General features: G+C 39.7%; 1 protein-coding gene across 1 annotated transcript; it reads right to left on the minus strand.

The window, feature by feature from the left end:
• Positions 1-1605: 1605 nt before the first annotated feature.
• On the minus strand, positions 1606-15662 carry LOC111976642 (carboxy-terminal domain RNA polymerase II polypeptide A small phosphatase 2). Its single transcript, XM_024005631.3, has 7 exons — positions 15022-15662; positions 9275-9429; positions 7957-8061; positions 6251-6307; positions 5377-5469; positions 4278-4463; positions 1606-2069 (listed from the first exon to the last, which is right to left on the minus strand). The coding sequence occupies exons 1-7, from the start codon at positions 15080-15082 to the stop codon at positions 1944-1946; spliced, it is 783 nt and encodes a 260-aa protein (XP_023861399.1). The 5' UTR covers positions 15083-15662; the 3' UTR covers positions 1606-1943.
• Positions 15663-18167: the final 2505 nt, after the last annotated feature.

The following is an 18167-nucleotide window of genomic DNA, read 5'->3' on the forward strand; positions in this document are numbered from 1 at the left end:
AAAAAACACAAATAGACAAGGAAACATAATCCAACTTTATTTTGGCAATTTTTTGCCCAGTTTGCGTCCAATATACACTTATTTCTTGCCAAAAGCTATCCTGTAGGCCTAACATTTGTTTTTATCCAGAGTGATTTACAGGAGCAATTCCGGGTTAAGTGCCTTGCTCAAGGGCACATCGACAGATTTTTCACCTAGTCGGCTCAGTGATTCAAACCAGCAACCTTTCGGTTACTAACTCAACGCTCTTCGCCGCTAGACTACCTGGCGCCCTATTGGAAGTGTGACCCATCTTACACTAAACAACAATGTATAGGCCTAAATGTGTGTTCATGATTTACAATTTACATGTAGCTTTATTTTGTTTAATTATAACAATGTCAATGAGAACAACTAAATCTACACAATATCAACAACCAGATATCTTTGGTTATTCATTAGGATTGGTAAACATTCATTCAAATGTCTTAAGTGATCAATGTACACAATAAAAAAACAAAAAACATTATAAAAACAACTTGATTGTACCCACATAAAATAATCCTGGTTTCCATCATTGTTTGTGGAATGGCAATATACTACAGTAATGGTATAACAAACATCTACCCCCTGAATTTGGTTATTGTTTTTTGATAACACAATGTTGTTGGTTTCATCTACGATGATTCGAGGAGCAATGTTTGAAAGGCACAGTTTGGAGGAAAATATGTGATTAACTTTACACAATCCAAAAATACTAGCCACAAATTATAATTTGGCAGAGGTTTTGAATATTGTTGTTTTGATAACCTCATTTGCAGTGGGCAAATAATGACACAAATGAACACAAACTGTAAAAAATAAAATAATTCAGCATTAGGAGTACCACAATTACATATAGTTTTGTTAATACAGTATTTGACCACATTCAGCATGGCATAAAGGTGCATATGTCTCTGACTGAATTAGAAATGCAGTTGTCACTTCTTTTAGCAGTCTTACTTATCAAAACAAACAGTGCACCTTCTGTCATTTAGTATTACAAGAAAAACAGAAAAATAAATGTGTTAAGACTGGACCAAATATTCCCAGAGCGACACTATACTGTACTTCTGCTGAGCAGCCTACAACCATGCCATCCGTTGTGTTGGCATTCAAGTGACCAGATTAAAGAAGTTCGTTCCAAATGATAAACTCAAAGAGCTTTATAAAACTTTATACCACCATTGTATGTTAATCATAAAAATATATATAATGTTGCTAATATTTTAAGCTCTTCAAAATGATTTACTTACAATGTATTCAGTACTTATTGGAGGCATTTTGCTTTGTTGGCCATTTTACAGTAAATAATACAAATATTTACATACTTAAACACCCGTTAACCGTATAGTACATGAGCATATGCTGACTGGTCATATATCCAGGAAAATGTAAAGAATACATTCCGTTGGCATTCTGGATATGATTGTGACCCACCCGTATAACAAGTAGCACTGTAGTCCACCATGATTACAGAAGAGGATTGCATAGTGAGATTGGAAGAAAAAAAATCATTAAAGCAGTTTAAGCTGCTTGGTTTTTGTGTTTGTTAAGAGAAAAAAAAGGCACAATGATACAAGTGTCCTGAGTTAGATCAGGCCATTCAGGCCTCTGGTCTGGCAGAAAATAACCACTTTATTCATATTCATTTGGAGTGATTGCAGTACTCTACGGTATTTTGGCTCAGAGTTGTCAGACAGTGATTGACAGACAGACAGATGCTCAGTATCAGAGAAAAGGCCTTAGAATGTCATGAAGTGCTCGTCTGAACCAAATACACTACATGTGTCTCTGGCTGTTGAGCATACAAATACAATGTTATATGAATAGAAAGTTATTTTTCTATTTCTATGGTGGTGTGTATGTTCTGGGCCAGGTGCTGGCTAGTCTGGCAGTGAGAGCAGGGTCCTCTCCCGCCTCCATCATGGCACTCTTAGCTCCCTCAGTCTGACGTAGACGTCTTCAGCCTGACTCAGGTCTTCAAACACCGGCAGCAGGTGGAGCAGCTCAGAATCCTCCACATCATCAAACCAGGACACCACAGGAACCTGAGGGAGCAACAYAGAAACCATTCACTCATTTACTAATGCTTTGTTTGCAGTGTTAGGATATTAACAAACTGTATATTCTTGTTGTATATATCAAAATGTATATATCTGTGCTAAATCTTAAGTTCATATTCTGTTAACTCAAACCAAAATAATAATGTTGTTGACTCATCCTATACTCATACAGCGCATTCGGAAAGTATTCAGACCCCTTGACTTTCTCCACATTTTGTTACGTTACAGCCTTATTCAAAAATTGATTAAATAGTTTTTTCCCCCCTCATTAATCTACACACAATACCCCATAATGACAAAGCAAAAACTGTTTATTTTTATTTTTGCAAATGTATTTWAAAAAAAACATGCGCTAAATTCAATTCAGACCCTTTACTCAGTACTTTGTTGAAGCACCTTTGGCAGCGATTACAGCCTCAAGTCTTCTTGGGTATGACCCTACAAGCTTGGCACACCTGTATTTGGGGAGTTTCTCTCATTCTTCTCTGTAGCTCCTCTCAAGCTCTGTCAGGTTGGATGGGGAGCGTCGCTGCACAGCTATTTTCAGGTCTCTCCAGAGATGTTCGATCTCGTTCAAGTCCGGGCTCTGGCTGGGCCACTCAAGGACATTCAGAGACTTGTCCCGAAGCCACTCCTGTGTTGTCTTGGCTGTGTGCTTAGGGTCGTTGTCCTGTTGGAAGGTTAACCTTCGCCTCAGCCTGAGCGCTTTAGAGCAGGGTTTCATCAAGGATCCTTCTGTACAATTCATCTTTACCTCGAATCTGACTAGTCTCCCAGTCCCTGGCATTGAAAAACATCCCCCCAGCATGATGCTGCCACCACCATGCTTCACTATAGGGATGGTGCCAGGTTTCCTCCAGACATGGAGCTTGGCATTCAGGCCAAAGAGTTCAGTCTTGGTTTCATCAGACCAGACAAACTTGTTTCTCATGGTCTGAGAGTCTTTAGGTGCCTTTTGGCAAACTCTATGTGGGCTGTCATGTGCCTTTTACTGAGGAGTGGCTGCCGTCTGGCCACTCTACCATAAAGGCCTGATTGGTAGAGTGCTGCAGAGATGGTTGTCCTTTTGGAAGGTTCTCACATCTCCACAGAGGACTTCTGAAGCTCTGTCAGAGCGACCATCAGGTTCTTGGTCACCTGACCAAGGCCCTTCTCCCCTCGATTGCTTAGTTTGGCCGGGCGGCCAGCCCTAGGAAGTGTCTTCGGGGTTCCAAACTTTTTCCATTTAAGAATGACGGAGGTCACTGTGTTTTTGGGGACCTCCAATGCTGCAGAAATGTTTTGGTACCTTTCCCCAGATCTGTGCCTCGACACAATCCTGTCTCGAAGCTCTACGGAAAATTCCTTAGATCTCATGGCTTGGTTTTTACTCTGACAACTGTGGGACCTTATATAGACTGGTGTGTGCCTTTCCAAATCATGTCCAATCAATTTAATTTACCACCGGTGCAATCCAATCAAGTTGTAGAAACATCTCAAGGACGATAAATGGAAACAGGATGTACCTGAGCTCAATTTCGAGTCTCATAGCAAAGGTTCTGAATACTTATGTAAATAAGGCATTTCTGTTTTTTTTGTGTTTTTTTTWTTTATAAATTTGCAAACATTTCTAAAAACCTGTTTTCGCTTTGTCATTATGGGTATTGTGTGTAGATTGATGAGCAAAAAAATTKATGTAATCTATTTGAGAATAAGGCTGTAACGTAACAAAATGTGGAAAAGGGAAGGGGTCTGAATTTTTTCCGAATGCTCTGTATGTGGCCAAGGCATAAATGGAAGTGAAAACACTAACATCTCAAAACAGACCGTTTAAAAAAATGCTTGCTATTTCCTCATAGAGGATGATGTCATCCTACTAGCCTGAATATTTTTTAGGACGGGTATACGCCCACACCAATCTGTTGTTGAGGTAGGCCCACACCATATCACAGAAAAGCTGCTTTTTAACATACTTTATTACAATTATTTTTAAGAAAAACTATTTCACTCATATTGTAATTAATTATAGGTCATATTACATGGAAATCTGGGAACACTGGACAGTTATTTTAAGTGTAATATAAGGTTAAACCTTTAAAAAGTGAATAGAATAGAATGCAGTAAAATGTGAAATAATATCATGTTAATTATCAGTTTGAATCCTGAAAGAGGTCACAGTTGAGTTGAAAGAAGTTGAATGAAACCCAAACTCACAGCATTCTCAGGGTGGAAGATGTATGAAGCAGGAGAGTTGTCCAAGATGAGGGTCTTATGGAGCTCTCTGCCCAGTAGGCTGAGGTCTTTGACATAGAAACCCTGATGGAACACACAGGACTCCCGGAACAGCCGCGCCCGGAACACCCCACACTGATCCAACAGGTCAGTCACTGGGTCTGCATACTAGGGGAGGGTAAGGAAAAGGGGGAGAGGGGGGTCAGGGAATGCAGGAAAGGGCAAGACCAGAAGCGGGGAATGGAGAGTAGGGGGTAAGGTGTCACCAAGGTTGACCCAAGCTACTAATAATGTACAGTTGCAGTCAAATATTCTGGCACCCTTGCACTTTAAAATGGGGCTGAATGTTCCATTTTTTCTTTTCAAAACTGGTTGAATGGCTATTTTTACCCTGTATGCACCCTTAACTTTTGGGCTCCCGAGTGGCGCAGCGGTCTAAGGCACTGCATCTCAGTGCAGAGTCGTCACTACAGACCGTGGTTCGATTCCAGGCTGTATCACAACCGGCGTGATTGGGAGTCCCATAGGGCGGCGCACAATTGGCCCAGTGTCATCTGGGTAAGAGTTTGGCCGGGGTAGGCCGTCATTGTAAATAAGAATTTGTTCTTAACTGACTTGCCTAGTTAAATAAAGGTTAAATAAATAAAATGTGTAACTTCCCGCAGGTGAGATAAATAACACAATAAATGAGAATAACTTGCCTCCGACCAAATACATTTTTTATATTTAAGTCCGGGCCATTTTGTTTTTACTTTGAAGTGTGAACACCAATTTTTTTTTCTATTTCAACTTATTTAAAAAATATATATATAATTGTGCAAGGGTGCCAATATAGTTGACCACAACTGTAACTACACGTTACATTGAAAATGTATGCTAGCTCCTTATATGCAAATTCACAAAGCAGGTTTTGGCACTACAAATGTCATCTAACGCATGGGGAAAAGTCTACAGAGGGTTGGGAAAGAGAAAAACATTTAAGACTTCCTAAACTAGTATTCAAAATGAAGAGTAATCTTCTCAAGAAGAATAATAGAGAAATGTCATAACAACAATGTTTTACTATTATTTTTCAGTTTACCTTGGCAAGACTGGCAGTAAACAGAATACACTCAAACAGCTCTCCCATTCGCTGTAGGAACTCATCCACATACGGCCTCTTCAGCACGTATACCTGAAACAAACACCTGGAATGAATGTTTTGTAACACTTTGCATTATGTTGCCCTTATACCTAGCTATGTAATAACACTATCATTACTACAGTAACAACATTCGTATTACTTTACTAATTGCTTTGGAATTACATAGTAATGGAGTATTATATTATTATTATTATAATATTCACTCTTCCTCTGTAGTCATACTTATATTTGTTCCACATTACATGAAATTGTTGTTGTCATTGTGTCCATTCCAGTTGCTGGTGGACAGTTCCTGAAACAAGTAATCAAGAACAGGCCGTGCATGTGTTAACCAGCCTATCCTGGATTACTTGAACCAGGCAGAGGCCCATGGTGAAGAATCCCAAACCAAACGACAGTACTCACATGCGCAGTTGTGCATATGCATTTTTTGCATGAAGTTCTGCATGCAAAGGACAACACAGTGTTGAATTATTATCCCCGGTGCAGTACATTGATGAGTAAATTCTGTTCCACATTTTCTCTAAAAGTGTGCTCTAAAATTATAGCATTACTTATTTATGAAAGGTGAACTAACTATGCTGAAATTACTTCCTTTTATTTTTACGCTTACACTTCCTTTCCCATTCAACCTCACATCTGTCCACTAGAGGGCTCATAGCGCCCATAACAAACCTCATCTGTCCTAAAACCCATCCTATTTTAAGCTCAGCAAACACTGAACTCTGAACACATCAACATACAGTACATGAACGCCAAGCTACCCGACTCGACAAGCGCACACATACTGCATTTAGTTCATATATTTTACCTGGTGTGTGGTCCCCTCAATCTCCACAGGCACTATGAAGTCTGCATTACTAATAGGCTAAGGAAAGAACACAGAGGGAGCCGTTGAACATTTTAATGCAATTACATAAGATAAAATCACTAAGACCTGGATTATAATAACCACATAAATATAATATACACTACTGTTCAAAAATTTGGAGTCACTTAGAAATGTCCTTGTTTGTGAAAGAAAAGCAAATTTTTTGTCCATTCAAATAACATCAAATTGATCAGAAATACAGTGTAGACATTGTTAATGTTGTAAATGACTATTGTAGCTGGAAACGGCAGATTCTTTTATGAAATATCTACATAGGCGTACAGAGGCCCATTATCAGCAACCATCACTCCTGTGTTCCAATGGCATGTTGTGTTAGCTAATCCAAGTTTATCATTGTAAAAGGCTATTTATCATTAGAAAACCCTTTTGCAATTATGTTAGCACAGCTGAAAACTGTTGTTCTGATTAAAGAAGCCACAAAACTGGCCTTCTTTAGACTAGTTGAGTATCTAGAGCATCAGTATTTGTGGGTTCGATTACAGGCTCAAAATGGCTAGAAACAAAGAACTTTCATATAAAACTCGTCAGTCTATTCTTGTTCTGAGAAATGAAGGCTATTCCATGGGAGAAATAGCCAAGAAACTGAAGATCAGTGAAGAGGCGACTCCAGGATGCTGGCCTTCTAGGCACAGTTCCTCTGTCCAGTGTCTGTGTTCTCTTGCCCATCTTAATCTTTTCTTTTTATTGGCCAGTCTGAGATATGGCTTTTTCTTTGCAACTCTGCCTAGAAGGCCAGCATCCCGGAGTCGCCTCTTCACTGTTGACGTTGAGACTGGTGTTTTGCGGCTACTATTTAATGAAGCTGCCAGTTGAGGACTTGTGAGGCGTCTGTTTCTCAAACTAGACACTCTAATGTACTTGTCCTCTTGCTCAGTTGTGCACAGGGGCCTCACACTCCTCTTTCTATTCTGGTTAGAGCCAGTTTGCGCTGTTCTGTGAAGGGAGTAGTACACAGCGTTGTACCAGAACTTCAGTTTCTTGGAAATTTCTCGCATGGAATAACCTTAATTTCTCAGAACAAGAATAGACTGACGAGTTTCATAAGAAAGTTCTTTGTTTCTAGCCATTTTGAGCCTGTAATCGAACCCACAAATGCTGATGCTCCAGATACTCAACTAGTCTAAAGAAGGCCAGTTTCATTGCTTCTTTAATTAGAACAACAGTTTTCAGCTGTGCTAACATAATTGCAAAAGGGTTTTCTAATGATCAATTAGCCTTTTAAAATGATAAACTTGGATTAGCTAACACAACGTGCCATTGGAACACAGGAGTGATGGTTGCTGATAATGGGCCTCTGTACGCCTATGTAGATATTCCATTTWAAAAAATCTGCCGTTTCCAGCTACAATAGTCATTTCAACATTAACAATGTCAACACTGTATTTCTGATCAATATGATGTTATTTTAATGGACAACATTTTTTGCTTTTCTTTCAAAAACAAGGATATTTTTAAACGACCCCAAACTTTTGAACGGTAGTGTACATATAACAAAGAAAAGCATTATTAACTTTATGATATTTCCTCTTAACTACTGTTGAAACAAATACCCATACAAAACCCTATAACAGTGAGTTGACAACAGCAGTAGTTACAGTGAGAGTTAAATAAAGGTCAGTAGCTACCTTGAATGAGCTATGCACCAGTGTTTCATCCAGGTCTATGACCACACATATCTTCCCCTGGTCCTGAGGTGTCATCTCCGGCAGCAGGCTGGGTCCAGATGAGAGCTGTGGTGGAGGAGACAAGAGTACAGACCAAGGTCACTACTGTATCTGTAAAGAGCACTCATTGGGGACAACAACACATCTTGCCCGTTTTATTAGGCTGGCTTTATGCTTCATCAACACTTCCTCACTCTACTAGCCTTAAAAATCAAATGACATTTATAGATTTCCACCAACCAATGCAACTACAGTAAAATAACAGTGTTGTAGTGTAACACCTATGGGCTGTTGACAGCAGATGGACTTGATAGGCTATAGGGTCTATACTGTACATATATAAACATGTTACATCAGATTCAATTCAGAGACGCAAACAATACCCAGGCCTCACAACAGATACTGCTTCCTCACTGCTCCAGTGCTGCCTGGAGGACACTAGGTAATATGAACAAACATGAAGCTCATTAGCCCCTGTTACATGGTGCTAACGCCCATCTACACCTGACAGCCTCACAAGTGGCCAGTGGGCAACAACACCTTTCCATGCTTCTGTACACATCGGTTATGACACCGTGTACTAAATACTGTACATCTCTAACATATCTTATGTCTTCCACATGAACTGACATGCACATCACATTATCCACTCTTTGTAGAACACTCTACACCGCTGTTTTGCCTTAGTGGATTGCAATTCACTCAGCTTTCTTATCGTAGGAGATCTATGTGAACAGACCTAAAACTACTCTGTAGCCGCCAACCGTCATGGTGGTGTTCAAGATGTTCACAACAGGTGCAGCAGCTACTTCATATTGCAACATGCTGTTATAACATCCACAGGCAATAATCCCACACATTCTCACGGGACAATAGGTATTGCTCAACAGAGGAAAGCTATCCATTTCCGATGTAGTTATTTTATGCTTTTCCTGCAATTATGCTAGAGTAGTTAAACACGTGATGAGGCACTTGACCGTGGTAAAATAAAAAGCCTGATAGTTGTTTGACAAAAAACACTTAGCTGTACACACAAGAGTATCATATCAAATTATAATGTGTGAAACTTTGTGGGGAAAAAAACATTTTATTTAGAATCTGCTTAAAGTGTCCAAACAAGCTTTGCAAACACAACAAAATGCAAAATGACACTTTTTAGGCTACATAAAAGTCCCATACTTGGTTGAAATACAGCAAACAACAGTCCATACACTATTTCTGATATGGATAATTACAACAACAATGCTGCCGAGATACTGAGAGGAATAAATTATGTTACCTTGACAACGTCCCCATTGTCCTGTGGCTCCAGCAATGCATCCTGGGAAGGTGGCAGTGGTTTGGGGGCAGCCTGTGCTCCTCTGAGGCAACAGAAAAGTGCTTTGAAGAGGTTACAGCTCCTAGGCTTCTTCGGAGAAGACCTGCTCACCTGGCCTGTCATGAGGGCAAAAATAAGAATGCTTTTAATGTGTGTGACAATTAGCTGTGACATAACCAAGCTTTTGATTCAAACTGGGTGATATGAAAATGATATTCACCAACACATTATGCTCATTCTCACACGGCAATGAAGGTTCTTATAAGCCAAGTAGACGGATGGGGTGAGGGAAATGTATGATGTTGTACATTTCTTTTCCCATGAAGAAGTAAGGAGGATTTCCCCCATTTTGAGAGACATCGTTGCTGTACATAATGTAGAATGAACTCCTTGCTCCCTTTACGAAAGGGAGCAAGGACACACACGCATACACACACATATACACGCACACACACACTCTGGGTTTAATGAGGTTGCTGCTGCTGGAAGGGGCTGGTACATGTTATATAATCACAGAGAGGGCGGGAAAACCCACACTCTTCACTAGGCAGTGACTGTGTCTCAAATGGCAGCCTATTCCCTATTGAGTGCATTACTTGTGACCAGGGCCCTGTGGCACTGGTCAGAAGTTGTGCATAGGGAGTAGGGTGCCATTTGGGACACAGACAGTACTTTCTGCTGTAGAAAACACAGACAGAAAACATTCCAACCATTTCACTGACTCTCCTGGAACAAGACCTCTGGCTGGAGCGGAGCAAGCTGAAGCCAGTCACACCTCAATGCTCCAAGCCCCCTTTGATCAGTCACTGTAAAAATGTGTCCTAGTTCACAGAGGTTCCACTACTGGGGGAAATTAGCATCTATTATTTGGTTGGATTGGATTTGCATAGCACCTATGTTAATATACAGTACCAGTCAAATGTTTGGAAACACTGACTCGTTCAAGGGGTTTTTCTTAATTCTTTACTATTTTCTACATTGTAGAATAATAGTGAAGACATCAAAACTATGAAACAACACATATGGAATCATGTAGTAACCAAAGAAAGTGTTAAACAAATCAAAATATATTTTAGATTTTAGATTCTTCAAAAGTAGCCACCCTTTGCCTTGATGACAGCTTTGCACACTCTTGGCATTCTCTCAACCAGATTCATGAGGTAGTCACCTGGAATGCTTTTCCAACAGTCTTGAAGGAGTTCCCACATATGCTGAGCACTTGTTGGCTGCTTTTCCTTCACTCTGCGGTCCAACTCATCCCAAACCACCTCAATTGGGTTGAGGTCGGGTGATTGTGGAGGCCAGGTCATCGATGCAACACTCCATCACTCTCCTTCTTGGTCAAATAGCCCTTACACAGCCTGGAGGTGTGTTTGGTCATTGTCCTGTTGAAAAACAAATGCTAGTCCCACTAAGCACAGACCAGATGGGATGGCGTATTGCTGCAGAATGCTGTGGTAGCCATGCGGGTTAAGTGTGCCTTGAATTCTAAATAAATCACAGACAGTGTCACCAGCAAAGCACCCCTACACCATCACACCTCCTCCTCCATGCTTCACGGTGTGAACCACACATGCAGAGACCATCCGTTCACCTACTCTGCGTCTCACAAAGACACGGCGGTTGGAAATAAAAATCTCAAATTTGGACTCATCAGACCAAAGGACATAATTCCACCGGTCTAATGTCCATTGCTCTTGTTTCTTGGCCCAAGCAGGTCTCTTCTTATTATTGGTGTCCTTTAGTAGTGGTTTCTTTGCAGCAATTCGACCATGAAGGCCTGATTCACGCAGTCTCCTCTGAACAGTTGATGTTGAGATGTGTCTGTTACTTGAACTCTGTGAAGCATTTATTTGGGCTGCAATTTCAGAGGCTGGTAACTCCAATGAACTTAACCTCTGAAGCAGAGGTAACTCTGGGTCTTCCGGATTGACTGACCTTCATGTGATGATGGACTAATGATGGACTGTCGTTTCTCTTTGCTTATTTGAGCTGTTCTTGCCATAATATGGACTTGGTCTTTTACCAAATAGGGCTATCATCTGTATACCACCCCTACCTTGTCACAACACAACAGATTGGCTCAAAACACATTAAGGAAAGAAATTCCAAAAATGTACTTTTAACAAGGCACACCTGTTAATTGAAATGCATTCCAGGTGCCTCATGAAGCTGGTTGAGAGAATGCCAAGAGTGTGCAAAGCTGTCATCAAGGCAAAGGGTGGCTACTTTGAAGAATCTCAAATATATATTTTGATTTGTTTAACACTTTTTTGGTTACTACATGATCCATGTGTTATTTCATAGTTTTGAAGTCTTCACTATTATTCTACAACGTAGAAAATAGTTTTAAAACATAAGAAAAACCCTTGAATGAGTAGGTGTGTCCTAACTTTTGACTGGTACTGTATGTATGAGAGTTTATATGCTAATTAAATGCATGGATGGCTCTGATATACAAAACATTGATGCCTGCACTTGTAACGGATGTGAAATGGCTAGCTAGTTAGCGGGTACGCGCTAATAGCGTTTCAATCAGTTACGTCACTTGCTCTGAAACCTAGAAGTAGTGTTGCCCCTTGCTCTGCAAGGGCCGCGGCTTTTGTGGAGCGATGGGTAACGATGCTTCGTGGGTGACTGTTGTTGATGTGTGCAGAGGGTCCCTGGTTCGCGGTCGGGGCGAGGGGACGTACTAAAGTTATACTGTTACATTGGTGCCGTGACCCGGATCACTGGTTGCTGCGGAAAAGGAGGAGGTTGAAAGGGGGGTGAGTGTAACAGATGTGAAATGGCTAGCTAGTTAGCGGGTACGCGCTAATAGCGTTTCAATCAGTTACGTCACTTGCTCTGAAACCTAGAAGTAGTGTTGCCCCTTGCTCTGCAAGGGCTGCGGCTTTTGTGGAGCGATGGGTAACGATGCTTCGTGGGTGACTGTTGTTGATGTGTGCAGAGGGTCCCTGGTTCGCGCCCGAGGTCGGGGCGAGGGGACGTACTAAAGTTATACTGTTACACACTGACTACAGCTATCGAAGAGATTCATAAAAAAATATATTTTAAAATAAAAAGTTGTTTCAATGCAAATCTTCAGGAGCCTTGTTCACACATCTGAACATTGTCATCGTGCTCATCATATTTTGTATAGTGCTAGGTYCAAAAGATAATCAGTTATTATGAGTCGCTTGCTTGATTCATAACCTTCATCCTTGATCCTAACATTTAATCTCCTTCCATCTTCCTTCATTCTCTTCCTTTCATCTTTGGGGGGGCTTCTGCAGCCATTGGAATGATAGGCAGGGGTGATGTTGTGGATGTTTGCGTGCATCTGCATGTTGTCATTTGTATGTGTATGTTTTGTATTGTTTCAAAAAAAATCATTAAGATGAAGGATATATTTAAATTGTGAGTTCACAATGTGACTTTTTTCAAATGCTACTCTATCTATATAAAGACATACAGGACACAGGACCCTTGCCTGGGTGTGATCATTCAACACATATAGAATAGAATATATAGAATAGACCTCCCGTCCTTGGGCCATAGGAAAAATATATGCCATGGGGGGGTTTGGGGGGGTTGGGGGCCCCCAGAGCACTAGGGCCCAGTGCCATTTTCAACATTTTGTCTGTAAAATAAAATATTTGTTGTAACAATATTTGAAGGGCACCTACATAAGGACAGATTCATAATAGAAGTGCTTTAGCATTTCTAAAATGTAATTGTCAAACAACTACAAGGGGAAATTTGCAGTATTCATGTAGTTGTTAGCATAGCTAAGCATTTACGAAATGCTCATGTACTGCTTATGAATGTGTTATGTATGGAGTTATGAATGTGTTATGAAGTCCTTATAAGGATTTTAGGTACCGTTCAAATAAAGTGTTACCGAAATTGTTTAGAACTGACCTGTATAGGCATATTGCCAATCAGTGTACATGTAATAGTAAAAATGATTGATGTTGTGGATATCCTTCATCAACACAAACATAACATGCTAGTGCCAAAAGGGGGGAAAGAACCTCTGAGCATAGGGGTCCAAAGCCATTTTAAAGGGTAGAAAAGCCTATTCCTGAATATATGAAAACAATATTCTAATAAAAGAGAAAAAACCCAATATATAATAATCTATAATATTTTTCTCTGCTGAGCAAACATAGGAGCAGAAGGGCTATCCTATCACACAATCTGGTATTGTACCATAATCAAAGAGCAATACACAGTGGCGTGCCGCAGTTTCACAGGCCCGCAAAGTCTGAGCACATTTTTATTTGCAGTTTTATAGCTAATCTCCTACTATTCTACACATTTTGCAATGAGGCTGAGGGAATTTAGCATTTTCAAAACGAATTTCCTGGAATTCTACACATATTGCCAAAGGTCTCGAGAGAAAAATGTGCAGTTTTATAGCTAATCTCACGCTATTCTACACATTTAGCCAGTTTTACAGCTAATTTCCTATAATTCGATTTTTTTTGCCATGGTTTATATGCTATCTGCATTTTGGGGGGGTTGGGGGCCCCCAGAGCTATAGGGCTCAGTGCCAGTAGAGTACCAGGCCTACCCTTTAATTCAAACCAAAGTTCCAGAAGCATAAAAACAACGATTCTTTGAAACCGCGCTGTACAATGGGCGGAGGAGGGAGAAGGGCAAGTGTTTGTGCATACCACTGTCAACACCGACTGCGGCACCTGGCATTTCTACGGTTATATTTGTCATCTTTCACCAGCAACCGTTTTAGGTTTAATTTCCAACAGCCAAAGAAAAAAACTCATACACTTGTCAATCTTTGTATCGTATATTTGTGGTATTTTTCGAATGAGATTCGGATAGTGTACCACACTGTCGCGCATTGATCTGCCTTGATGTATTTGTCTCCAGGCTGAGCCTGCGAACAAAAACAAGACATGGCTGTGCTGTGTGTATGGCTCTAGACAGATGTGACAGTAATATGGAACGGTGCCATACAACAACTAGAAAATAAGATAAAGCATAAATCATAAACACAGGGCAGGCTAAATGCTGGGGTGGTTTGGTTTACCATTTTACGCGCGAAAAGATCAGTCTGTCAATTTATTAAATTATTATTAGCTATAATCATATCCCTAAATATCTAGTAAGATGGCATTAGATAACCTTGTTTTGATCCATATAAATACTGTAACATCAACAAAACGGAATCATTTGATTGTCTTGAAAGTCCAATAATGTGCGTAAATTGGTAAGAAATATTGTAATTACAATAGCCAACAAACACTGTTTTAATATTCTTTGCAGGTTTGAATTCGTGATTACATACCAAATGTAATGCAGTTTTTCAAACAGCCTTTACTCTCGCATTGTCAAAAATGTGTTTGAACCAAAGGGGAAACACTTTCCAATTATGCAGGTGTTCCATAATAACTGAAAATCAATCCATGTTCAGCATCAGTTGCATGTGTGGGTTTGAAACATCATGAAATATAATATAGACATTTAATATAGTCTATTTGTATGCAAGATTAATCAAATGTGTAATAGGCTGGATAGCCGACCGTCAAGAGTAGTGCGCTCTAGAATGTCGCGCGCAATGTCCGCGACGTTGGAACTGTCAAATGGACGTGCTGGAAACATGTTTACATCAACCTTACATTTCATAACTTAACGAACCTTCTGCATATCAAATCAACCCATGTTTAATCAGAACAAACAATAAAAACGGGAGCATATCCTACCTGTTTTCGGTGACAATTGAATGTCTTCTTTCTGCACTTGAGTGATGATAGAACTTTCCATCTGACAAGCACAGAGCCCTCAAAATCCAATCCGTTCCCCAAACAGAGATAAGCAGCCTTCATTAGGTTATGTTGACAAGTTACTAAAGGATTGCCTTGATAACTGTCATCCGTGGCTGTGTTGGATTTGTAAGAGGCTACATTTCATCAGCAACAATGTTTCTTTATTCCTCGCTTCTTCTGTTGTCCACACATGGGAGGGGCAGGGCGCTTGGATATGTTTTCGTCGTTGCGATTCCCTCTGCTGCGCCTCTCGGTTTACTTTATCACTAGTATATTTCCCGAACAGCCCCTTCCTGTCTCTGCGAAGTCCTCAATTTTCACTCCAACAACATGGAGAATACAGGCGAAAGAAGAAAAACAACCGAGGAAATGGGGCAAGGGGGCGGTTTCAAGTTCCCCTTACAATAGATAAACAACACCGTCAAATTGATTGATTACTGAGAGGAGGAGAATAAAACAGATTACATCGGCGGTAATATTTCTGAAAATAAAAAATGGTTATGAATAGAATTCGATTTTAAATGTGAGACTTGTTTTTTCCCCCAATGCTTTGTTTTTCTTCGGCGGGACTTCAAGGGTGCCTTGAAACCGTTGCTAGTTTCGGATTGGATCTTTGAAAAGTGGGAGTTGCAAAGGCATTCTTCGCTATTCTGCACGCTCCACACCTTAAAAATTCCAGCGCTGGTTTTGTTACAAGTCGAGTGATTATGAACATGATTGAAATCAATTGCATTATTCAATTAGGCAAAAAAGATCAACATATAATTATAATATGAATAATAACAACAATAATAATAATAAAATTGTTTTATTTGATATTGTCATTGATATTATCAATCTTTAATTCATTGAAATACACAGTACTTAAGTAATTGCAGTAATGACAACAAAAAAACATTACTTCTAACTGGTCATAAGAATCATTCAAGTTTATGCACAGTATATGATTGTTTCCTTTTTTTGCTAAATATATTTATGTGCATCATAACTATGATAATCTGTTTTGTTGATTTATTGTAATTTGCCAGCACTACAACCTGACAACACTTCCTAATATGCAGATCATTGAAGAGGTAGCCAATCATTTTTTATTGTGAATTGCAGTGCTGCACCCATCACATACTTCGTGAGTTTCACTGTTGTTTCTATTTTTGATTGTTGACAAAAAAAATACATTACACCAGCACTACACAACCCACTGAAATTGATGAATGTGTTTCTTGATGCATTTAGTTGATTTTTACACTATGAGATGCTGAGCATCCACAGGTGTGTGTTGTAGCTCAGTGTGGTCCTCTGTAGATCAGCTGGTAGAGTATGGTGCTTGCAACACCAGGATTTGGGTTTGATTCCCGGGACCACGCATACGTAAAATATATACATGGATGACTGTTTTGGATGAAAGCATCTAATAATGGCAATATACTATACAATAACATCTTCGACAGCATCAGTGAGTGAATTTCATTACATTCTCCTTTAGTGCAGTAAGTGCTGAGCGCATTGAGCTGTGAATGTCTCTATGGGATGTGAGGTAGGTGTATACTGTGCCTGTGAATGAATGGAAAGAAGATCACACAAGATTCAATGTTTATGGACATGCACACAGAGGGAAATAAATCAGGGAATTCTGCATCTCTTGTGGTTGTGGAATGTTTTGGAAGCAAACCTGTGTGTCCTAACAGGAGCACTGAGCTAAGGAGGCAAAAGTGACGACAGGAAGCAAAAGACAAAATATGTTAGGTTAGTCAAAAAGAAACAACAGTAAAGCAAAGAAATAAATCTGTGGCTCTACTGCCAGAATCGTGAATCCGGATCAGAACCCGAACCACAAAACCAAGTCCAAGTCGTAAACAAGAATGGCACAGCTGTTTACATTCCTGCGTTCAGACAAGTTTTTAGACAGCAACACAGTTGCAATGTGAATTAATGTAACATTTGTATAAACTGGATGACCTGGAAAATGTCATGAGGTTCGAAGTTGAACTTGATGCCCGATTACACAAATTAAACTTTAAAACTCCTGGTTATGTTGTTTTTGCATTCCTCCAAGCTAAGAGAGACAGACAGCGAGAGCGAGACGGGAAAGAAAGAGACTCAAGAGAGAGGGACTGAGAAAGAGAGAAATATAAAGACAGAAAGAGAGAGGAGTAGGGCAGCTGGTGCTGAGGCCCTGTATTGATTATGACTTTCAAAGTGGCACACAAGTGCACAACAAAAACTAAAATTCACAAACAAAAAGCAAAAGAACAGAAGTGTAGGATTAAGGAATGGGTCATAAATCATCCTGCAACATTGCTTTAAATTATGTAAAGTTTTTATTAGTAGTATTAACTCAAATGAAGTAGATTACAAATTAAATGATGGTGTTGCAATTGCACTGCAACTAATGTACACACAGCCTACATGATGGTTCATAACAGTAAAGATATTCGCAATAATCACTGAACGATAATTGAGGAAAATTGTTTGCTATAATTATGTTATAAATATAAATACGTTTCAAGCAAAGTGTTTTAAAATGTTTAATTAGACTTAATAAATGACAAAGTCATTTTCAAATATTTCATTTTGTTCCAATCTTAGTCAACTGCGAGAGCGGGGTCAAAGCATCCTGGTGCAAATATAGCGTCTACCTGTCCATCCTTCACATGACATCAAACATCAATCTTTGTACAAAACAACAAAAATTAGCAGATAATTATCTATTCACCATCGAACTTCATCTTAATAAATTCTGTTAAAAAATAATTAAATTATATAACACAATATTGATATGAGAATACATTGTTCAGAATAAAAACATTTTTTAAACACTGTGGTTGTAGTTTCTATTCCTACAAAAATGCAATTAACCATATTACATATCTCCAATCACTCAGGACATATAGCATACATGTCCCATGTGTGCCTCAATACTTACTTAGAGAAATGTGCAACATTGTCAAAAGCATCCAGATACCATGGAGATTGGTCACGTCTTAGGTTTTATGTAGGACTGGGACTTTAGGTCCAGGATCATGTGATTTCCTGGAAGAAGCCGCCCTGGCCTCCCTCCTCTGCCCCTTAGTGGCCTCTGCTGG

The sequence above is a fragment of the Salvelinus sp. IW2-2015 genome, linkage group LG17 (genome assembly GCF_002910315.2).
Source record: "Salvelinus sp. IW2-2015 linkage group LG17, ASM291031v2, whole genome shotgun sequence".
In the NCBI taxonomy this organism is placed as follows: domain Eukaryota; kingdom Metazoa; phylum Chordata; class Actinopteri; order Salmoniformes; family Salmonidae; genus Salvelinus; species Salvelinus sp. IW2-2015.